The 18,165-nt window shown below is 39.4% G+C and overlaps 1 protein-coding gene across 4 annotated transcripts in view; it reads left to right on the forward strand.

The window, feature by feature from the left end:
• Positions 1-18,165, forward strand: part of NCKAP5 (NCK associated protein 5) — a 374,621-nt gene that overhangs the window by 302,472 nt on the left and 53,984 nt on the right. For 3 of the 4 annotated variants that reach the window (XM_071810787.1, XM_065840878.2, XM_071810786.1), the window contains 4 exons: positions 8,281-8,385; positions 11,472-11,663; positions 12,159-16,000; positions 16,695-16,872. In XM_071810787.1, coding sequence (XP_071666888.1) covers positions 8,281-8,385; positions 11,472-11,663; positions 12,159-16,000; positions 16,695-16,872 — 4,317 coding nt within the window. The remainder of the gene's footprint in view (positions 1-8,280; positions 8,386-11,471; positions 11,664-12,158; positions 16,001-16,694; positions 16,873-18,165) is intronic. The other variant, XM_065840881.2, reaches the window with a different exon arrangement.

Consider the following 18,165-nt stretch of genomic DNA (forward strand, 5'->3'; position numbering starts at 1 on the left):
AGCAGGGAACAGGCTGCCCTGGTACTGGCTGCGGGGTGGGACAGCAGGCTCTTCGATGTCACCGAATGCCACTGCCTTCCCTTGCAAGAGCACAGTTTGGCCCCAGGGGCAGCGACTGGCATTTCTCGTTTTCCATTTCTTGGTATTCCTGCTGGCTGCAGCACCAGCAGCGAGGTGCAGAGGAACACGGGTGGTGCAGGTTTGTATCCTTGTATTGTCCAGTATGGTGCGTGCTCCTTTTTGGTACCAGAACCGGCTCTCCCACCTCACCTGTCTTTCAGCTGTACTAAGATTTCTCAGCTTGCAAGGCCAGGCTCATTGCGAGAACCTTTTGCGGTTTCTCACCACTCTGGAGTAGGTCAGTAGAATTACAGGGGTCTGAAGCCAGGATTTGACATGTTTATGCAAACCATCAGGTTACAGAATTGTTCTCTGTCCTGCACACAAGCCCTGTGATTTTTGTGTATCAGAACAAATGTTGCAGAACCTGCACTGCCATTTGGAGACCTTGTGGTCAGGTTTGGGACTTTCAAGAATGAAATGCTACAACACATGGGCACTGTGACCTTCTGGAAGCTTTATTTCTGAAAAGCAGCAGAAGTTGGGAAGTCTATAGTACAATTCCTGATCTGGCAGAAAATTATTTTAATTTCCGTACAAGGAATGGAGCCAATAGTGCTTACCAGCTGGGAATCTGCCCACTTATTCTTTCTAAATCATACCTCAAGTAAGTACTTTGAGGAAAAAGGATAGAATAAAGTATCTTCTATCCAGGTATTCAATAAAACCTTCTTTAACATTTTCTTCTTATTTGAAATTATTCTGTCAGAGCCAAAAAAAAAAAGGCATTAGAGTTGGAAAGAAAATATGTGTGTAAAAGCTTTAAATGATAAAAGTGTCGCTTGAAATCCTCCTCCTACTTTTAAACTCCTTTCAGTCTGTCTGACATTTCAATGGTATTACACATACACACACACACAAAAAGAGGGTGGAGGGATGGAGGAACCTTTTAAATGCATAATACCAGGGCAAGGAAAATATGGCTTGTTCAACATTAACCTTGACAAATTTGTACTCTTGTCATTTAAATGAATGAACGTTTCCAGTGTCTAGCTTGCTGGACCTTGGAAACAGCAGTCAGGAAGGACTGTAAAAATGATGCTTATGTCTTTTAAATTATTTTTCTGAGTAAATGAATGATTTCAATGAAATCCAAATAAGGATGAATCTGCTCAGTTGAATCACCAGTTCGCAACCAATGAACTTCCATGTGAAACAGTGCTTACCCTCCTCTGTTGTCATGTATTGATCTAAAGCATCTTCCCTGAGCCCTCTCTCTCCTTTTCTTCCCACAGGCAAAAGGTTAGAGTTAGATAATAGTATTAATTTTCCAGACATCTGCACATGTTTTAATAGCCTTTAGAAGGTTTGAAATGGTTTCTGTTTGACCACCACAGGGCTAAAATGCCATTAAGACTTATATTGTAGCAATACATAACAATCATAGCCCCATAGTTCAAGCCGGCAATAAAAAAGCTAATTTATTTTATCGGAGATTTAAATTAATGCGATGAACTCCTCTCTCAACAGGAGCTGTAACACCACTCTTACAAAAATACCGTGGCCCTGCATAGTTTCAAAACCAGATAAAACACTTGTGACAAACCTTGTGTATGTATTTGTTCTGTGCGCTTTTTGAGTGTTTGCATGTGTGTTTGTCTGTTCATATCATACTAATTTTGTTTTTCTCTTATAGCTTCATTCTTAGCCTTGTTTTTTTTCCTGTCATCCGACTGGCAGGCTCAGCAGGAAGAAGGTGATTAATAGATCCAGGGCAGTCTCCAGTATTGGCCTTTTTTTTCCTACCATACGGAGAACTAGAATTTTCTTGTGGGCAAAAATTATTGGTTAGGTAAACTGAGTTTAAAATAGCTTTTAAAATAGTCATATGTAGTTAATAAGGATATGTTTGAAAACCTGTGAAGGAAATATTTAGAGCTCAGACAGTTTTCTTTTCCAACTATGTGGCAGAGGAAAGCTTCAGCTTATCCCATTATAAAGTGATAAAGCAGCATTTGATGGCAGCAGCTTCTGTGATAAAATGATCATGGCAGCACTGAGAACGAATCTAATAAGGGAATTGATCTGTAGATTCCAATTCTGTAAGAGCCAACATCGATCAACATAAATGTCAATAACGAGATCGTACTGAGGTCTGCCTAATTCCTTTAGATGATTTTGGGACATAGTCAGAAAGTGAATGTGAAAATGACTCTGTAACTCTAGGAATCACAAAGACCGAAATTCTGTAGTGCTACCAGGAATATCACTGACTGCTATCATATCAACAATTTACCAGCATGTTCAAATTAGTGAGCAGCATTTAATCAGATAATGATTGATAATGCAATGCCTGTTATATAAGTGAGACTGAAACATCAGTACTTTTCAACTGTATTTTCATGTTAAAGCATTTCTCAACTACAGTGAATTAATAAAAAACAGCCCACCTTTTTACTGCGAAGGCATAGATAGCATGTGTAGGACATGCCATAAAAGATTAATGGTATAGTTCTTTTGTGTCATGGGAGTTCAGTATAAAGTTGTTTCCTAGACTGATTCTGACCATGCTGAAATGTTAGGAAAAAATGTTTTGGTTTGTGTGCAGTGGAACGAGAGAAAGTGCCAGGATGTGCAGGATCTGCCTTTCACTCTTTGATGTTCCCATAATTCATAGCACCTACGTGATGTTGGCACTCATTTAGCAAAGTGGAATTAACATATTAATTAGTATTAGATCAATAGAATGGTATTTATAAAAAGCATTTACTGTTTTGTAGCAAATTTATAAGAAACAAAACACAAATATACACTAATAAGAGACTCCACTGTTCTTCAATGGTATTCTCACAGAACTGCTGTTTCACCATAGTCCAAGGAGTCTTCCACAAGCAAGCTTGTTGAAAACCTTCCTTTCATTAATTATTTACATTCTGACTAGCTGATTACCAAGTCATTGATGTAAACTGTTGGCTTTACAGTAATTACAAACCACAGGGAACTTATGCATACATTTTCCTAAGAAATTAAATTAGCTCATGTTATTGTTACTGCAATATTTACAGACTCCTACCATAGTGCTATTAAAATGAGAACTAACACTGTGGAGCCTCAGAGCTTGAAAACACTGATAGAGTTATAAAATGAAAACTAGGATCAGAGAGGATTATTTTGTGTATTTCAATGGAACTTTTATTTAAAGCAGTTTATAAAAATTAATAAAACTAAGGGATTTGCAACAGGAGTAATTTTAGGCTTACATTAATGTTGTAAACTCTCTGAAGAATACAGAGAGATTATGTTATTTATGTTTATGCATCAAATGTCTGTTTAATACCTCCCAATTTATACCCTAGGATATAGGTTTCCAGCCTTGTGAGTTACTTTGGAATCTAATTCACTGTTTTTTGCCATCTCTGGATGGCTCGATAATAATGGAGAGCAGCAAGCCTGGAAAAATGTGAAGCAGACGCGAATGAAACCTTTGTTTTTATTTTTGTGCTGGATTTGCCTTGTTAACAGGATTTTCTGATGTAGTTTTAGCACCCTAATCTTCCATACAAATGTTTGTAATATCGTAGCCTTGTACTTTGTCTTGGATGTTGTCAGTTAAGTCTGAGTAAACTCGCCGGGAGGATTTGCCAGCAAAACCGACAAACCATTATTAATACTGGGTTTGAATTTAAAGTGTAGCATCTTCTGTATCACCAGGCTTCTAGCTTTTTTAGCAAAGTCAGCCTAATAGGAGGGAAAAACAACAAAAACAAAGGGAAAACATTAAATTAGATGTGATTAATTCATAGCTGCACCCTGCGTCTGATGGATACGACAGTTAAAGATGAACAAGGGAGCAGGAAAGTGAGACAAGTCAGATGATTGTGAAAAAAAAAAAAACAACAGCTAGAAAGAGCTCTTGTTTTTCATGAGCCTCTGTCACACCTGTATAGAGATCACCATGTCAGCACTCTTTTTGTGTTGCTCAGTTTTTTGCATGTTTTTGGTGGACTTACTAAGACTTAACTCATTCAATACAACAGGGGTAGAATTGGAGAGGTGGTGTTGCTGCCTGTGGGCTTGAGGGCAATCTTCTTTGTGCGGAGAATTATCAAAAATGGGCCGTGTGAAGGCTGCAGAAAAGGTTTTCCCTGCCAGTGCAATTACAGTGCTCAGGTTATACGGGAGAGCAGTGCACAGTGTGCCTGGTCAGGTTTGTGATGCCCCAGATAACAGCGAAGATTTGAGGTGACCGCATGCACCAAACAAACGTTTACAGCTCTGGCATGGAGCACCAGGATGAAAATGTCCCCTTAGAACCTAAAGAGACAATTGCCTTCTTGCGAATGATGAACTTTGGCTCATGTGAGAGAAGCAAAGCCAATTGATTTAATAGCAATTAACTCATCCAATATTGGAGAGCCGTGTACAGTTTGGCATAATTCTTTGAAAATTGTTCTGGCAATGCTGCAGGCCATTAGACATTTTAAAAAGGAGATGGGAACTGATAGCTATTCTGCACAGATACAGTCAAGAGGCACAGCAGTTAGAGGAGTCTCTCTGTGACATTGCCTCATGGCAGCAGGCAGTGGCCTTCCTGTATCTTCCTAGAAAACCTTAATAAGGATGCTGCTGGGGGCGGGGGAACTGGCCTCCTGTTTGATGGATTGGTTATCTGCCTGCCAGATAATTGTATTTCCTATTGCACTTGATATAATAGGTTTCCACCTAAATTATCTATTACTTTGTTTTTATTTTTTATGTAGGTTACGGGAGTTAATCTTGACATTGAGCCACAAAGGGCACGGCCTTTTCTGCATCCATCTCACAGGTGCAGGAGCTTTGCTGCTGCTGGCCACAGGCAGCCAAGAGAGCCCTTTCTGCTCTGCCCTGGCCTCTGTACCTCTCAGCACCCACTTTCTGTAGAGACGTGGTTCCAGTCTAGCTGACATGCTATGAACTTTGAGTCTGCACCTTCCCTGACAGTATTCAGTACAGGGTAATTTCCAAACACGTTGGCCCAGTCCGTGCTGCAATTCCATAGGGCTTTTCTGTCCTGCCATCCAGTGCTCCTGGTGGTTTCCTGGGTTCAGAGGGGCCCAGACACTCCCCACCATGTACAAATATTGCCTGTTTTCCCCTTATCATTATATAGAGTACCAATGGATGGTGCAGGTGACTTGGATTTATGGTTGTAACTCTTTGCTTTCGTATTTAAGCATTCATTTAAACCAATGTGATCTTTTCTGTGGAGGTCATTCTGTGCTCTGGTCTGCCTTTTGTTGGGTTGCATCACGATAGCATCAACAGTGATTTTAATATTGTACAGTATTCAAGGCAGCAGTAACTCCTTGATCTCGTTATGTGACTATCATCTGCAAATAACCGTAAAGGACACAGTACATTTTGTGTATCTGAGAAGAAATCAGAATCAAGATACATAGTTAGCACAATCTGTTACTTGATTTTAAATGAATCATTAATAAGTTGTTTTAACAAATAGTAGAGTTTTCCCCATTTTTGAATTAGAAAATGGAGAAGAAAAAATAAATTAAAGAAAAACAATTTTCTTATCATTTTTCTTTTGTAATTGGATGACTTGCTTCAGTGCTGTGTGACTATATTTAATTAATGATCTCAAACTTTGTTATGCTGTTTGTTAATGCTAGTCATTGTGCTGGCCACGTGTCTGTTAGCTTATTTCCATTTGTGTGGGGGGGAATATTCCCAATGCGATGATCTTTTGTTTGATACAGAAATATAATCACATTATACACCCTGAGAATACGCTTTCCTTCTCGGTTAATCATTTTAGTCTTCTGATTCACCTTTGTTATTATAGTCTTATAGACCCTTATTGTTTAATGTCAGCGAAGACGATTCAAACGCAGTGTGACCCACATGCAGCCCAGCCCTTCTGGTCCCTGAACCTGTGTGGAGGGACCCCCATCACTCTGAGCTGTGCACGGGCTGCTCTGCTGGGCTATGTCTTATCACTGGGCAAAAATATTTTCTGTTTTCTGCCCGATCCAATTGGGCTGAAACCTGTTCTTGCATCTGATATGGACAAGAGCAGCAGCACGCTGAATTCCATTTGACTTTATAGGGTATATTTAGTTTACATTATTGAGGTGCATATACATTCCCATTTAAGTAATGAAATATTTTAAATGCCTTGCTGGAAAGACTGAAAGAGCCAGTTGTCGAACTCCTATAGTACTATTTCTAGGATATTTTTTCTAAGAAAATAAATTTTGAAGTATGGATGTTCATCCATCTCAGCCATCATCTCTAATGCGAAGATTGGACTGTAGTAACTTCCAGGTGACTGGTTTCACTGGAGAAAGTAATTAATTCCTCTGCAAAGCGTGAAGACACCACTTGTTCATAATATCAGTGGGTCCTGCTTCTGAAAACAGTGGAATTCTCTTGTGGTTCAATGATACAGTTGGAAATATTGTCAAGAATAACACTTGTGCTAAGTCACTAGATCAGTGAGTTTGGGAGCTTAAATCTTAAACAAACACCTGGCAGTAACGCTAGTAATAACACTTTAAAAGGTACACACTGAATAACTAGGCGATAGGCATCACGGATGTTAAAAAACACATAGCCTGGATGTAATTAGTATTTATAATGAAAAGTATATTGGATACCGAGTGCTTGTGGCATTTTAATCTATTCAACAATATATTGGACAAACTATGTTTATACAGAACATGATAATTGAAAATATTTTCCGTAATCTGTCTGCAACAGATAGTAGCTCCTGAAGAAACCTCCTGGATAAATATGTAACTTTTGAAAAATTACTCCCAAATTTATAATTAGTAGGGGTTTTTTTAAGAAAAGCTGGATTGTCTGGCATAGCTGCCTGAAGCACAGCACGCAGATAACAGGGGCTGTAGGAACAGCCACTTGCTTTGTTCTCTGGCAGATGAGTTCCTGCAGTGGGTACCAGGAGAGCAGGCTGGGGAGCAGCTGGGCATAAATACTGTGTGACTGATGTCTCAGGGCCCTGCAGACAACTGTCTTGCCATTCCTACTGCTGCACAGTGTAAAAAGGCGTTTGTGGCTGCAGGTTCTTTCTCTGTCTTTGCCCAGGCTTTTCGGATGGACAGGGTGATGGGCCTCTCGCACGACCTCCACGTGTCCCCATGGTTTGATCCCTCCCAGGGTCCTCCTGGCCAAGCGCCCTGGCATGATCTGCACCACTTGTTCCTTCAGGCTGGGTGCCCCAATGCTGAGGACGGGGTAGATGTGGTCTCTCAGTTTGCAAGCCTGCAGAATTAATGGCAAAATTAAAAGAGCCTCATCTAAAGTCCTTTTGTTATGTTTTTTTTTTTTTTAAAGTCCTTTTTCATTTATTTCAATGGATTGTGAGTCAGATCCATACTGCGTTACATGATATGTTGGTCCGATGACTGACAGGACTGCAGATATTTCTTCTTTTGAAGTCATCGGCCAAGGCATTCACATAAATCATGGATTTTATTGAAACTGCAATTAAAACAAATCAAGCTTAATGCACACTGAAAGCCTTAGTAATTAGTATACAGGTGAACATGGAGGAAAAGGCACAAGCTTAGCCATCCTTCCAAGCAAAACTGAAAAAAACCTGCATATAATCGAACAGCATGTGAATATTAATGCACAAAATCCTCTGAGTCCCTAGTTCCCTGATGCAATTATTTTCTATTCACATTAATTGTTCCTAACAGATGACATTAATGACTTTGAGTTAAAATGTGTGCAAAGGAGGCCTTCAGCAGATCGATGCTGTTTAAAAATAGGGTCACTTTTGCAATCATTCACTCAAGGTGTAACAGCTCGTAAATAAAACAACATTAACATGTTGATTGATTTATAAATGTTAATTTTTTAGTTCATTTTTATGCTTTTTTCCTGAAACCCGTCAAACTCTATGGATGATGGTGGGACTCATGTTCATTTGTCATTGTTCCATGTGAAATAATGATAAGTTGCAAAATAGTGACTAGAAGAAAAAGTAGAGTTTGTTTGGGATGAAGAATCATCTGTTCTGCAGACAGGAAATCTGGGACAAAGTAAGCACAAACAGCAACATTTCAAGTTAAAACAGTTCCTCTTTTACCTGTGGGGTCTTAATTTCCCTTGAAATTTAACAGCAGAGTTTGGAATTTTTAAAATGCCGATCTGCTGCATATTTGACAAATGCTTATGACTCATTCCCTTCTGCCCCCCCAGAAACTCCATTCGCGCATCTTGGACCTCTCATCTGGGGAGTTGCTTTCAGAAGTAGAACGGAACAGAAGCTTGATGCCATCTCGAACTGCCGATGCTCAGATTCACGTGAGTGTTTGCGTTGTCCTTGTACCCCTCATCTGGAACCCTCCTTTTCACCTCTGGTGTCAGGGATGAGCCATGAACCTGATCTCTGAATTGAAGCACTGTTAAGGCAGATAACAATACTTCTTCTTTCTGTTCTCTGAAATTCAATATTGTGTCCTTAGTTGATATAGTAAGCAGATAGTGTCACTCTGTGCAAAAAAGCGTAAATCTTAGCAATGTCCCCAAGATACCTTTTTGGGTATTGATTACATCTCAGAATCTCTGAGAAATGGTCAAGGAGCGTTTTATTAAAGCCCATACACCGTATTATTCATCCTACTTTTATGATATATTATGTATGAACTTTTAAAAATTCATGGGATCTGCATTTTTTTTCCAGACGGGGTTAGCTTTGTGCTTATTTGGCAAAACGCTAGCCAGTGTGGCTTTCATGTCTCATTGTCAAAGAGAAAAGTAGCTTAAAAAACAAGAGTCACATAAAGATAGAGGGAAAAAAAGAGGATAAGAACAGAACATTGAACCTGTGTGTGGCTTTGATCTTGAAGTATAGTAGTGTCAACAAAAATGTCGTCTCCTCTGTAATACATACTTCACTAAAAAGGCATTGTTTCAAAGGTTCACAAAAATGCTGACAGCCCTTTGCATTGTATGTAATTAAGCCTTCAGGTTAAGTTTTTCTAATGTAGAGTTTTGTGTCTTTAATAGTATGATTCGATTTTCTGTGATTTCTAGCAAAAAATTGTATATTCAAGTTGTAATAGTACATTCAGGCCTTTTACTCTAATTTCGTTAAAGGTAATGACTTAAGAGTCGTGATTACAGAAAAACAAAATTTCACCATGTCAGTTAATAGAACCATATGTAAGTTAAATATGTTTAATTAGTGCATCCTAAACATTCTGTTCAAAGTACTTTCTTGGATAATTTAGAGACTAAAGGCAAATTGCAGGAGAAAATTTCACTCAACTGATCTGAATGCGATCTAGAAATTGAGTCGATGTCCTACTTCCGAATCTGTAATGGCAGGATACTTTTTCACATTTCCTCGCCTCTTAAACAGTAAATTACGGTAATATACTGTTCTTTTGCTTTACTTAGGTATCTTCATTTTTCCCATTGGTAAAGCTGTAGGACCAGGGACATTCTTCTCTATTTAGGTGCAAAGAGAACCAAGCACGGGGCTGGGGCGGAAGTGGCAGGCGGGGAAGGCAGCACTTGTCAGTGTGCTGCGATCTCCACTTTTCTCCTGCAGGAGATTACCGGCATCCTGCCCTCAAACACTGTGATGACTGGGACGAGCCTAGTGTAAAGGGCAGAAATTTGACATGACATGTTTTCCCAATGCCACAGTTGAAAGACAACGAAAGAGCCAGAACAAGCAGACGCTGCCATTGGCCTCTATACAGTTGACCTTACAGGGACTGACGCTGTCAATAGCTGAGGAAGCTGATGAGAGAGGGTCTCCCATGGGAACCACCATGTCAGAAATAGGAGTAATTTGTCTCAACAAAGCAAGGAGGTCTGTTTCAGAGCCAAAAACACAGGCATCGGCCTGCTTCTGATGCTGAAAGATGTATTCTTCCCAGAGCCAGTGGATTTAAAGGTTGTTTCTCCTGCATCCATTTAACTTCCTAGGAGAACATGAACGAATAACTCCCAGAGGTGAAATGTGCTCTTGCTACCTCTAAATGATTTTCCCATTCATAGGTGTTGCCTGTGACAGAGAATAATGATTTGCCCTGTAGTTACGTTTGTCAAAACCAGAACATTATTATGTCAGTTGAGCAATGAAGAGCTGTACTGATGAACTCCTTAGCAGTAAAAATTCTGCTCTCTCCCATTTAACTAAAAAAGGTTCAACCCTAGCAGTAGTAAATGGGAGGACACGGGCGAATAAATGGAAGAAATTAGCAGAAGTCCAACAAACATGTTAGTGTATGAGAAGTGCCTATAAAATGAGCATTTTTCCAGAGATTTGCTTGAAGATGCTGTGGCCACTGCATATACAGTTTTGGTAATTGTTTTGTGAATTCTATAACTTAAGATATTTTATGTCTTCCTGAATATAAAGGTAAAATTTTCATCCAAGTAAAATTGATTTGGGCTATATCTACTTACAAAAATCAATAAGTACTGTTTGAGCTTGCCCAATTATATTCTGCCTTAATGTAATCCAAAGCAAAGTTTCATGAAACAGAGACATGTCACTCTGGTGCTCCTGATAATTAAAAAGATATCTGGGTCTGTAAGGAAACCAGAGAATAGCATAACAGAATGGTGCAGGCACTTAACATTAAAGAAGCGCTAACACTGTTAAACACAAGAGTATTAGTTTGAAAACAAATTAAAGGCATCCTAGATACTCCTACAGAGGTTTAATATTTTACCTAAAGTGCTATCTGCTCTTCATTACTCTCTTCCTCAAAGCTGGCACTTAGTCACAGTCAGCTGAAATTGCATTTGGAGAGGGGCGATAACTACACAAGTACTAAAGGCAGCCATAAAGTGTCAATAAATTGCATAAGCAAGAGGCTTCAGCTGTCTGCGAGCGACACGAAGATGGATTGTCCTACGTCAGAGAGTTTCTTAGACAAAGCTTTGAACTAGATAGGAAACCAAAATTAGACTGTAATGGAGAGATTTCATTCTCAGTGGACATTCTGGTTGGGATACTAAATTAATTTACCTTGTCCAGGGTGTACAGCCTCATCTGTTACATTGTAGGGCTATAATGCAGTTGTCAAGGTGCACTTGTATTCTTATAACTTTGTTTTCTCTATCTTACTGGAGCACCCTGCTTATGTACAAAGGATAATTCAAACAGACTCAGAATAATATTCAGCAAAAGAAGAACAGAATAGGGGTTTGAGAATAAAGAAGAAAATATGGAGGGTTGTGGGGCTTTCCCCCAACAAATGAAAATGTCACCAATTTTTACTTTAGTTCTCTGTATTAAATTCATCAGACACTAATGGCATAATAGGTGTAAGTAGTTTACTTGCCTCGTCTTTGTCCTTCTTAAATAAGGGGAATTTAAAGGATCTTTTTCCAGTCATAATAGATTTCTGTTTTTTCTGATATTTTAGGAATGCCAGCAGAATGTGAAATCCTGTATACCTGTCTTGAAATGCCAGAGTCAACTAAATGTGACAGGTCCGAGCCGCCTGTATCCCCGTAGCAGCTGCAGTAGCAGTGAAATCTCCCTCTCAAGCGCTTGCAGCGAGTATTCCAGTGGTTCCTCCTACACTTGGAATGATGGGAAGACATGCAGCAAAAGGGTAAATCAAATTAATTTTCTTCTTGTATTAGTTTAAGTTCATCTGAAACAAGATTAATTGAAAAGCTGTCTATTTCAGAATGTTTTTCACTTTCTCCTCTCTTTTGTACTTAAAACAGTTGTCACTAAACTCAGTAAGTTCTTTCCCCAATGTCTCTCTCCCTCTCTCTCCCCCCTTTCAATTTTTTCTAACAATTCTTTCATAATTCCAATTTACTTACAGTTTCCTCATTTACTCTGACATTTATTCTCACAGTCCACATTGTTCTTCTTCTTTATCTTAATCCTTCCATTCATATTGTTCTTCCTACAGGTTTTAAATGCGCTGCAGGCGTCACACCACTATGAAATCCTTTATTAAAAAAGAACATTGCTATTAATAGCAATGGATGAAATGTAATGCCCTATGCAACTCATAAATCTCTTTACTAAAATGGTAGCACACTTTATTAACAACACTTGTGAGTAATATGTGAGTTTTATTCTGTTTTAACAGTCATCCGTGAGCTGGGATAAAAGAATAAGCATCGGTTCTTCACTCCCAAGCAACCTCTCAAGTCCTGCAGATGATCTACCTCCAACTCGTATCAAGGAAAACCATATCTTAGAAGGGCTGAAGAAATTACAGAAGCAAAAAATATTACTTGAATCACCTTCAGTAATATCAAAATGGGGTTACAAAGATTGCATGAACTCTAATGAAGGAATATATTCCCCTGGAGTTAAATGTGGCAGCCATAATGAACAGATTCATTGTAAGCCAATGGAAATAGGAAGTATTTGCATTGAACATAACAAAACTTTCTCCTACGATTCAGATTTGCATGATGATGCAGATGATGACTCTTCATCCTTACTGTTGTTACAGGAGGTTCCAAGCAGAGACTGCAGGGCCTATTGTAACAAATTAACTCACAGTGTTTCTGACAGTCTCTTTGACTGGGATCCTAATAGGAAACACTTGCCAGAAAGAAGTTCATATTTTAATTCAAAGGAAAGACCTGAAAAATTGACTAGTTTTGTCAGTGGATTTCAGGCTGAAGCAAAGTCACGCACCAGAGCAAAGCTGCCTGAGTTACAGTTAAATCAAAGCCATGCTAGTATAGGCTGGAAGGACCTTAATTTTCAGCTTTCAGATACGGATGACAATGAAGTGTTGGATGAATTGCATATAGAAAGCAGTGATGAGAAAAGTCCATCAGATTTATTAGCAACTCCTTTTACTGAGAAGTACACAAAGACCTCTGACATGCTCAAAGTCGTGGAGAATTCTCAGTTTGTATCTACTGACAAAGAGGAAAACCAGGTATCTGCTCACTCAGACATGGGGCCAAAGACATGTAATTTCATTAAACAACAAAAGGTTATAAAAAAGACGTCTTCTGAAGAGTGCATTACCGTAATATTTGATGCTGAGGATGGTGAGCCTATTGAATTCAGCTCACATCAAACTGGAGTTGTCACTGTAACAAGAAATGAAATTTCAATCAAGCAGCCACAAACTAGGTCCAGTGCAGAATATACTGAACTTATACCTCAGGGAATAACTGATTTGCAGACAGGAACCAGTGCTAGAAACCACACTGCTTTAGAAAGACCCGAAGATGAAACGGAGAAAAAGACTCTTGAAGATAAGCCAGGGAATAACAATACAGTTGTCCCTGTGACCTGCAGTGAATCTTCACACTGTGCAAGAGTGACACTGCAAAATACTCCACGACAAAAACTAGTGAAACCAGTGTATGATGTACCATACAAGACCAATTCAAGCTCCACTGTGCATACAGGAATCAATCAAAAGCCAAACTTAACTAAAATACCCAGCAGAGGTAAATTTTCTCCTCAAAAAACTGTGATGACAGAGAGTGAGGAGACACCGGTGGCCCAGTCAGTGGGTCCCGCAACCCTTGAAAAATCACCTGCTCTGCCACCTGTAAAACTTTCAAGATTCAAAAAGGCACAAAGTCCACCTCGTAATTTTGACTCAAAAGTTGACTTGCAGGTTCCAAAGCCCCCTGCCCATCCCCTGCCCGGCTTGAAACGTCCAGGCAGAGGCGATGGGTCAAAGTATCCAAAGAGTCAGAGTCCAGCGTCACCACTGTTGCCTCAGCGCCTTATAGAGCCCAGTGACTGTGGGGAACCTCCAACCAGAGACTTTCATTGTGATTTAGCAACTGTACAAGCCCGATCACCATCCCCACCCCTTCCTCCAGGCAGATCAACATCCCTGTTGATTCGGCCTAATTATGCTCATTCACCACCTGTAGTGGTAAAGTCAGGAGGAACTGGTCCCAGTGAAACAGCAAAAAACATACTGAAATCATCACCATTAAAAGGAACTGTGAACTCTGGCTTTCATAATCAATCTAGTCATGAAATGCAAGCAAAAAATGTATCTTCTGGGGCCAAAACTGAATTATCTTACCTTCAAGAAAATGCAGAAGCAATTATGCAAAATAAATGCGTATCTCAGCAACCCCAAGGACTTTCCAAAGTTTCCACAAAGCAAGTCTGCCCAAAAAACCCTAATCAGCTGGGTCTCCACAGGAATCGTGAATTTTCCAACACAGATTATAAAACAGCCAGGTCCTTCTCTCTAGGTTGTGCATCATTGGAAGCAACTTCTTCACAAGACATATGTTCCAACAAAAAAGATATTTGCAGTGACAGTGGGATGGATCAACCACAAAAGATGCCAAACGTTCTCCCTGCAACTCCTCAGTGTCATACAACAAGCACAAGTGAGCCTTTACTATCTCAGGTAAACAATTCCCCGTTGTCAACACTGTTTCATGGTAGTGACACTGCACATGCTACCCAAAACTCTAATGAGAAAGGAATGAAACCCCGTCTCCCCGTGGGCCTGAAATTATTTGTCAAATCTCCCCAGCTTCTCCGAAAGAGCTCTACTGTACCGGGGAAGCAGGAAAAAGACAGTATAAACGCCGCTTCCAAAAGTAACGTGAGTTCAAGTAAGTACAAGCAAAATGATTCTGTAAGCGTAACCACCAGAGGTGCAGCGGATGCTGAATTAAAAGACTCTATGTCTGATACCGAAGCGAAAAATAATTTTACTGTGGGACTTAGTATGGATACAGCATCACCTCATTCACATGAAAACTGCAACTTAGTGGTAGACAGAGTAGATGGATTAGAAAACAAATTAGTTAAGAGATCTGTTTCTTCCAGCAACAAGTCGCACTTGAAGCCAGCTCTGGGCATGAACGGAGCGAAGGCTCGTAGTCAGAGTTTTAGCATTCATATGGGGGAAAAGCCGTCTGTCCCTGTGACAGAAGGTCTCGCAAAAGTACGGACGCAGATTATTACAAACACTTCTGACAGAGGAAATTCTCTAACAAGGCAGAACTCAGCTGTAGAAGGACTGCAAATCAAGGCCATTCCTGCGGCATCGGTGGCACCAGAGACTCTTTCACATACTCCTAAAACCACGGAAAATTCTTATTCTAGACAAAGTTCTCTTGGAAATACAAATAGTTACAATAGCCAGCATGGAAGCCCGAGCAAACTGCCCTTCAGATCATCTTCAAAAGTAGACTTCGTTCACAGCACTTCAAAATGTGATGGAAGCAAACCATTTTCTCAGAAAGATGCACATAGTCTATCTGTCCAGAGTGAGAAAAGCACTGAAAGTATTAAACACGAAGCTCTAAGTAAAAAAAGTGTTCTGCCAGCAGAATTGGAGTTACAAGGGTCACCAACTGTATCTTCCAAACAAATTTTATCGTTTCAAAGCTCAGATGGAATAAAGTGTCCTCATAAACTAGAAGCAACAAAGTCACGAAGGCAGCAAATGTCTTTAAAGTTAGCAGAAGCCTCTGAGAAGGTTACTGATGTTCTGAGTTCACCGGCTCTACAACCTTCAATAGAAGAGAAAGTCATGTTGTGCATCCAAGAAAACGTGCAAAAGGGCCAGGGACAAACCAAATCTCCCACTGTGGAGGGTAAACAAAGGACTGGGCCCTCTATAGCGAGTTGGTTTGGCTTTCGAAAGAGTAAGCTCCCAGCATTGAGTAGCAGGAAAACTGATGTTCCTAAAACAAAGGTAGAAAAAAAAGATGCCAAAGTTTCAGGATTTGGAATTAAGCAGGCAAAATTAGAAAGAAGAAAAGAAAGAAAGAAAACTGACCAACACTGTGAAATTGAAAATGAAATGAACAGGAAAACAGACAACGGTGACATTTTAGCTGATGTCATGGAGAGCAAAATGATGAAACCTTCACAAGACATGCCTGGTGAGATTGAATGTGAACAAGTCAAAGGTTCCACCACAGCTACATACTCACCAAAAGACAGTTTTATGAAAGAGCTTTTAAACAGGTAAAAGTCTGAAACACCATTTGCGATATGCTTGTGCATACTGTAGCTTTACAGTGGCTCAGATGCCATGTTCAATGTATGTTCCTTATAGACTGGGAATGCGTAGTAGTGATCAGTAGGTACATTATCAGGACTTTAGTCTCTATAGGAAAAAACATTAATAATGAGGTGATAGTTTTGTTCATGTTACTTTGTCAACCAACCAATGGTCTTTGAAATACAGAATGGCAAGTTATATCCAAGCTGATAGAAATTCAAATGGTTCCAGAATCAAGAATCTAGGCAGAAGGTGTGTAAAGCTGAAGGATAATTAGGTACATGTTTTAATGTAGTCCGTCTTCATGTATCGTAACCAGCAAACATATATTTGTTAACTAGTCAGAATTAATTGCATTTCTGGCTACTGCAACCTTTGGTCGCAGAAGAACTTAGCAGTTGCTATACTGTGTTTTCACATCTGCCCCACAGCAGTCCCAGATATAATATAAATCATTATATGTGAAAGACTAAATTGATATACTACCTGAAATTGCAAGTGACAGATTTGATCAAGGCTAGTTAGAAACATTTATCACTCAGAGGTCTAGAGACGGAAAGATACAGAGAGGTTACTTTAAACATTAGAGGAATGGAAAAGTAGAGTGATTGAAGAAGGGCAATGTAATTTATCAGAGGAATCACTCTCTACCTGCAGAGTTGATAAGAAAGCAGCTCAGCAGACAGAAAGTGGATCAAATAATGTTTCCTACAGGAGTGTGTCGAAGGGCAGCTCCCAGGGCTCCTCTCTTCACGGCAACTCTATCAGCTCTCAAGGAAACCACAAGAAAAACAGCAACACAAAAGCTGATATGGAAATGCAGAATCAGACCCTGGTAAGTGCTTTAGTACAGAAAAACGTTATTACCTTCTTTTTAACTTCCGGATGTGTTCCTTATTGCCAGTACAGACAAACAGGATAATAACTGTTTGTACATGATAGAAACATTTTGTGTAGCTAGAGAATTGTGAATTAATACAAAAGTTGGCAGCTTGACTGTAGGCCAGATTATACAGCTAGTCATGAAGATACTGCTGCTTCTGCTGGCAATTCAATTCCAGTGGAGATATATGCACAATGATGCTATAATCGTACTGTAGTAGAATGAAATAATAGGAACATTTTCTTCTTTTTTTTTTCCATTTTTTCCCCTTTTCTTGAAAATTGCATGCTAGTGTTGAACATTCCTCCAAACATTATAGAAACCATTAAGCCTCAAATGTGCACTGCTGGTGGGGAAAAGGCAAAGTGTTTGACCTCATTTGGGAATATTTATCACTTAGGAGGAAGCCTTTCAAAAGGAAGAACATACATTTGACCCATGTCTTTCATTGTACCATGGAAAATCCCTGTAGATAGTTTTACACTACAATAAGGTACTACCTGTAGCTGATACTTTAATTTACACACAGAGTAGGGATGTCACAATTTAGAAGAAAAAACATTTTCTGTTAGCTGCTAGATTCTGGTTCTTGAAAGGTTATAGGAGTGGCTCATGTTTCTGCAGCCCACACAGAGTCCAGGACTGTAGCCTAAAGTCAGACTGAATGGGTGCCCTTCCTTGTGAAGCTTCTAATAATTAACCTTAGAATTTAGGGAGCAATTTCTTCCCTGGAAAGGGCCTTTGCCGTGATGTTTTGAAGTTGAAGCACCAGGAGAGCAGAGATGATTTAACTCCATGAGCATTCTTTTCTCATGCCTAACAGCTGTCTTGACCACATTATTATGATGAATATTAACAGTAATCACAATTCTCACAAATAGTCTCAAAACTTGTGCCAAATAGAATACCGAACATAAAGCTGAGGATATTACTTTTGACAAAACTGAATTCTTGAAGTGCAGCACATGCAACTATTTCATCTGAGAGTATTTGAAATACAGATTCTTTGAGATTATTTTCAAGGGTAAGACAAATTTCAAAAAGCTTCATAATGAGAACTTGAAAAACTCTGAGCTTAGTACTGACGTTTAGGATGCATACAGTTAAAGTATCCCATGCATGGTTTCAGCTTCAGGCAAATGTGTGTTTTGCTTTAACACAGATGTCTTTCCTAAGAACATCTGCAAGGTCATTTTTTAAAACTTATGGGGAACATATGCAGAATGAATGTATTGGAAAACTTTT

Source organism: Patagioenas fasciata, chromosome 7 (genome assembly GCF_037038585.1).
Source record: "Patagioenas fasciata isolate bPatFas1 chromosome 7, bPatFas1.hap1, whole genome shotgun sequence".
NCBI lineage: Eukaryota > Metazoa > Chordata > Aves > Columbiformes > Columbidae > Patagioenas > Patagioenas fasciata.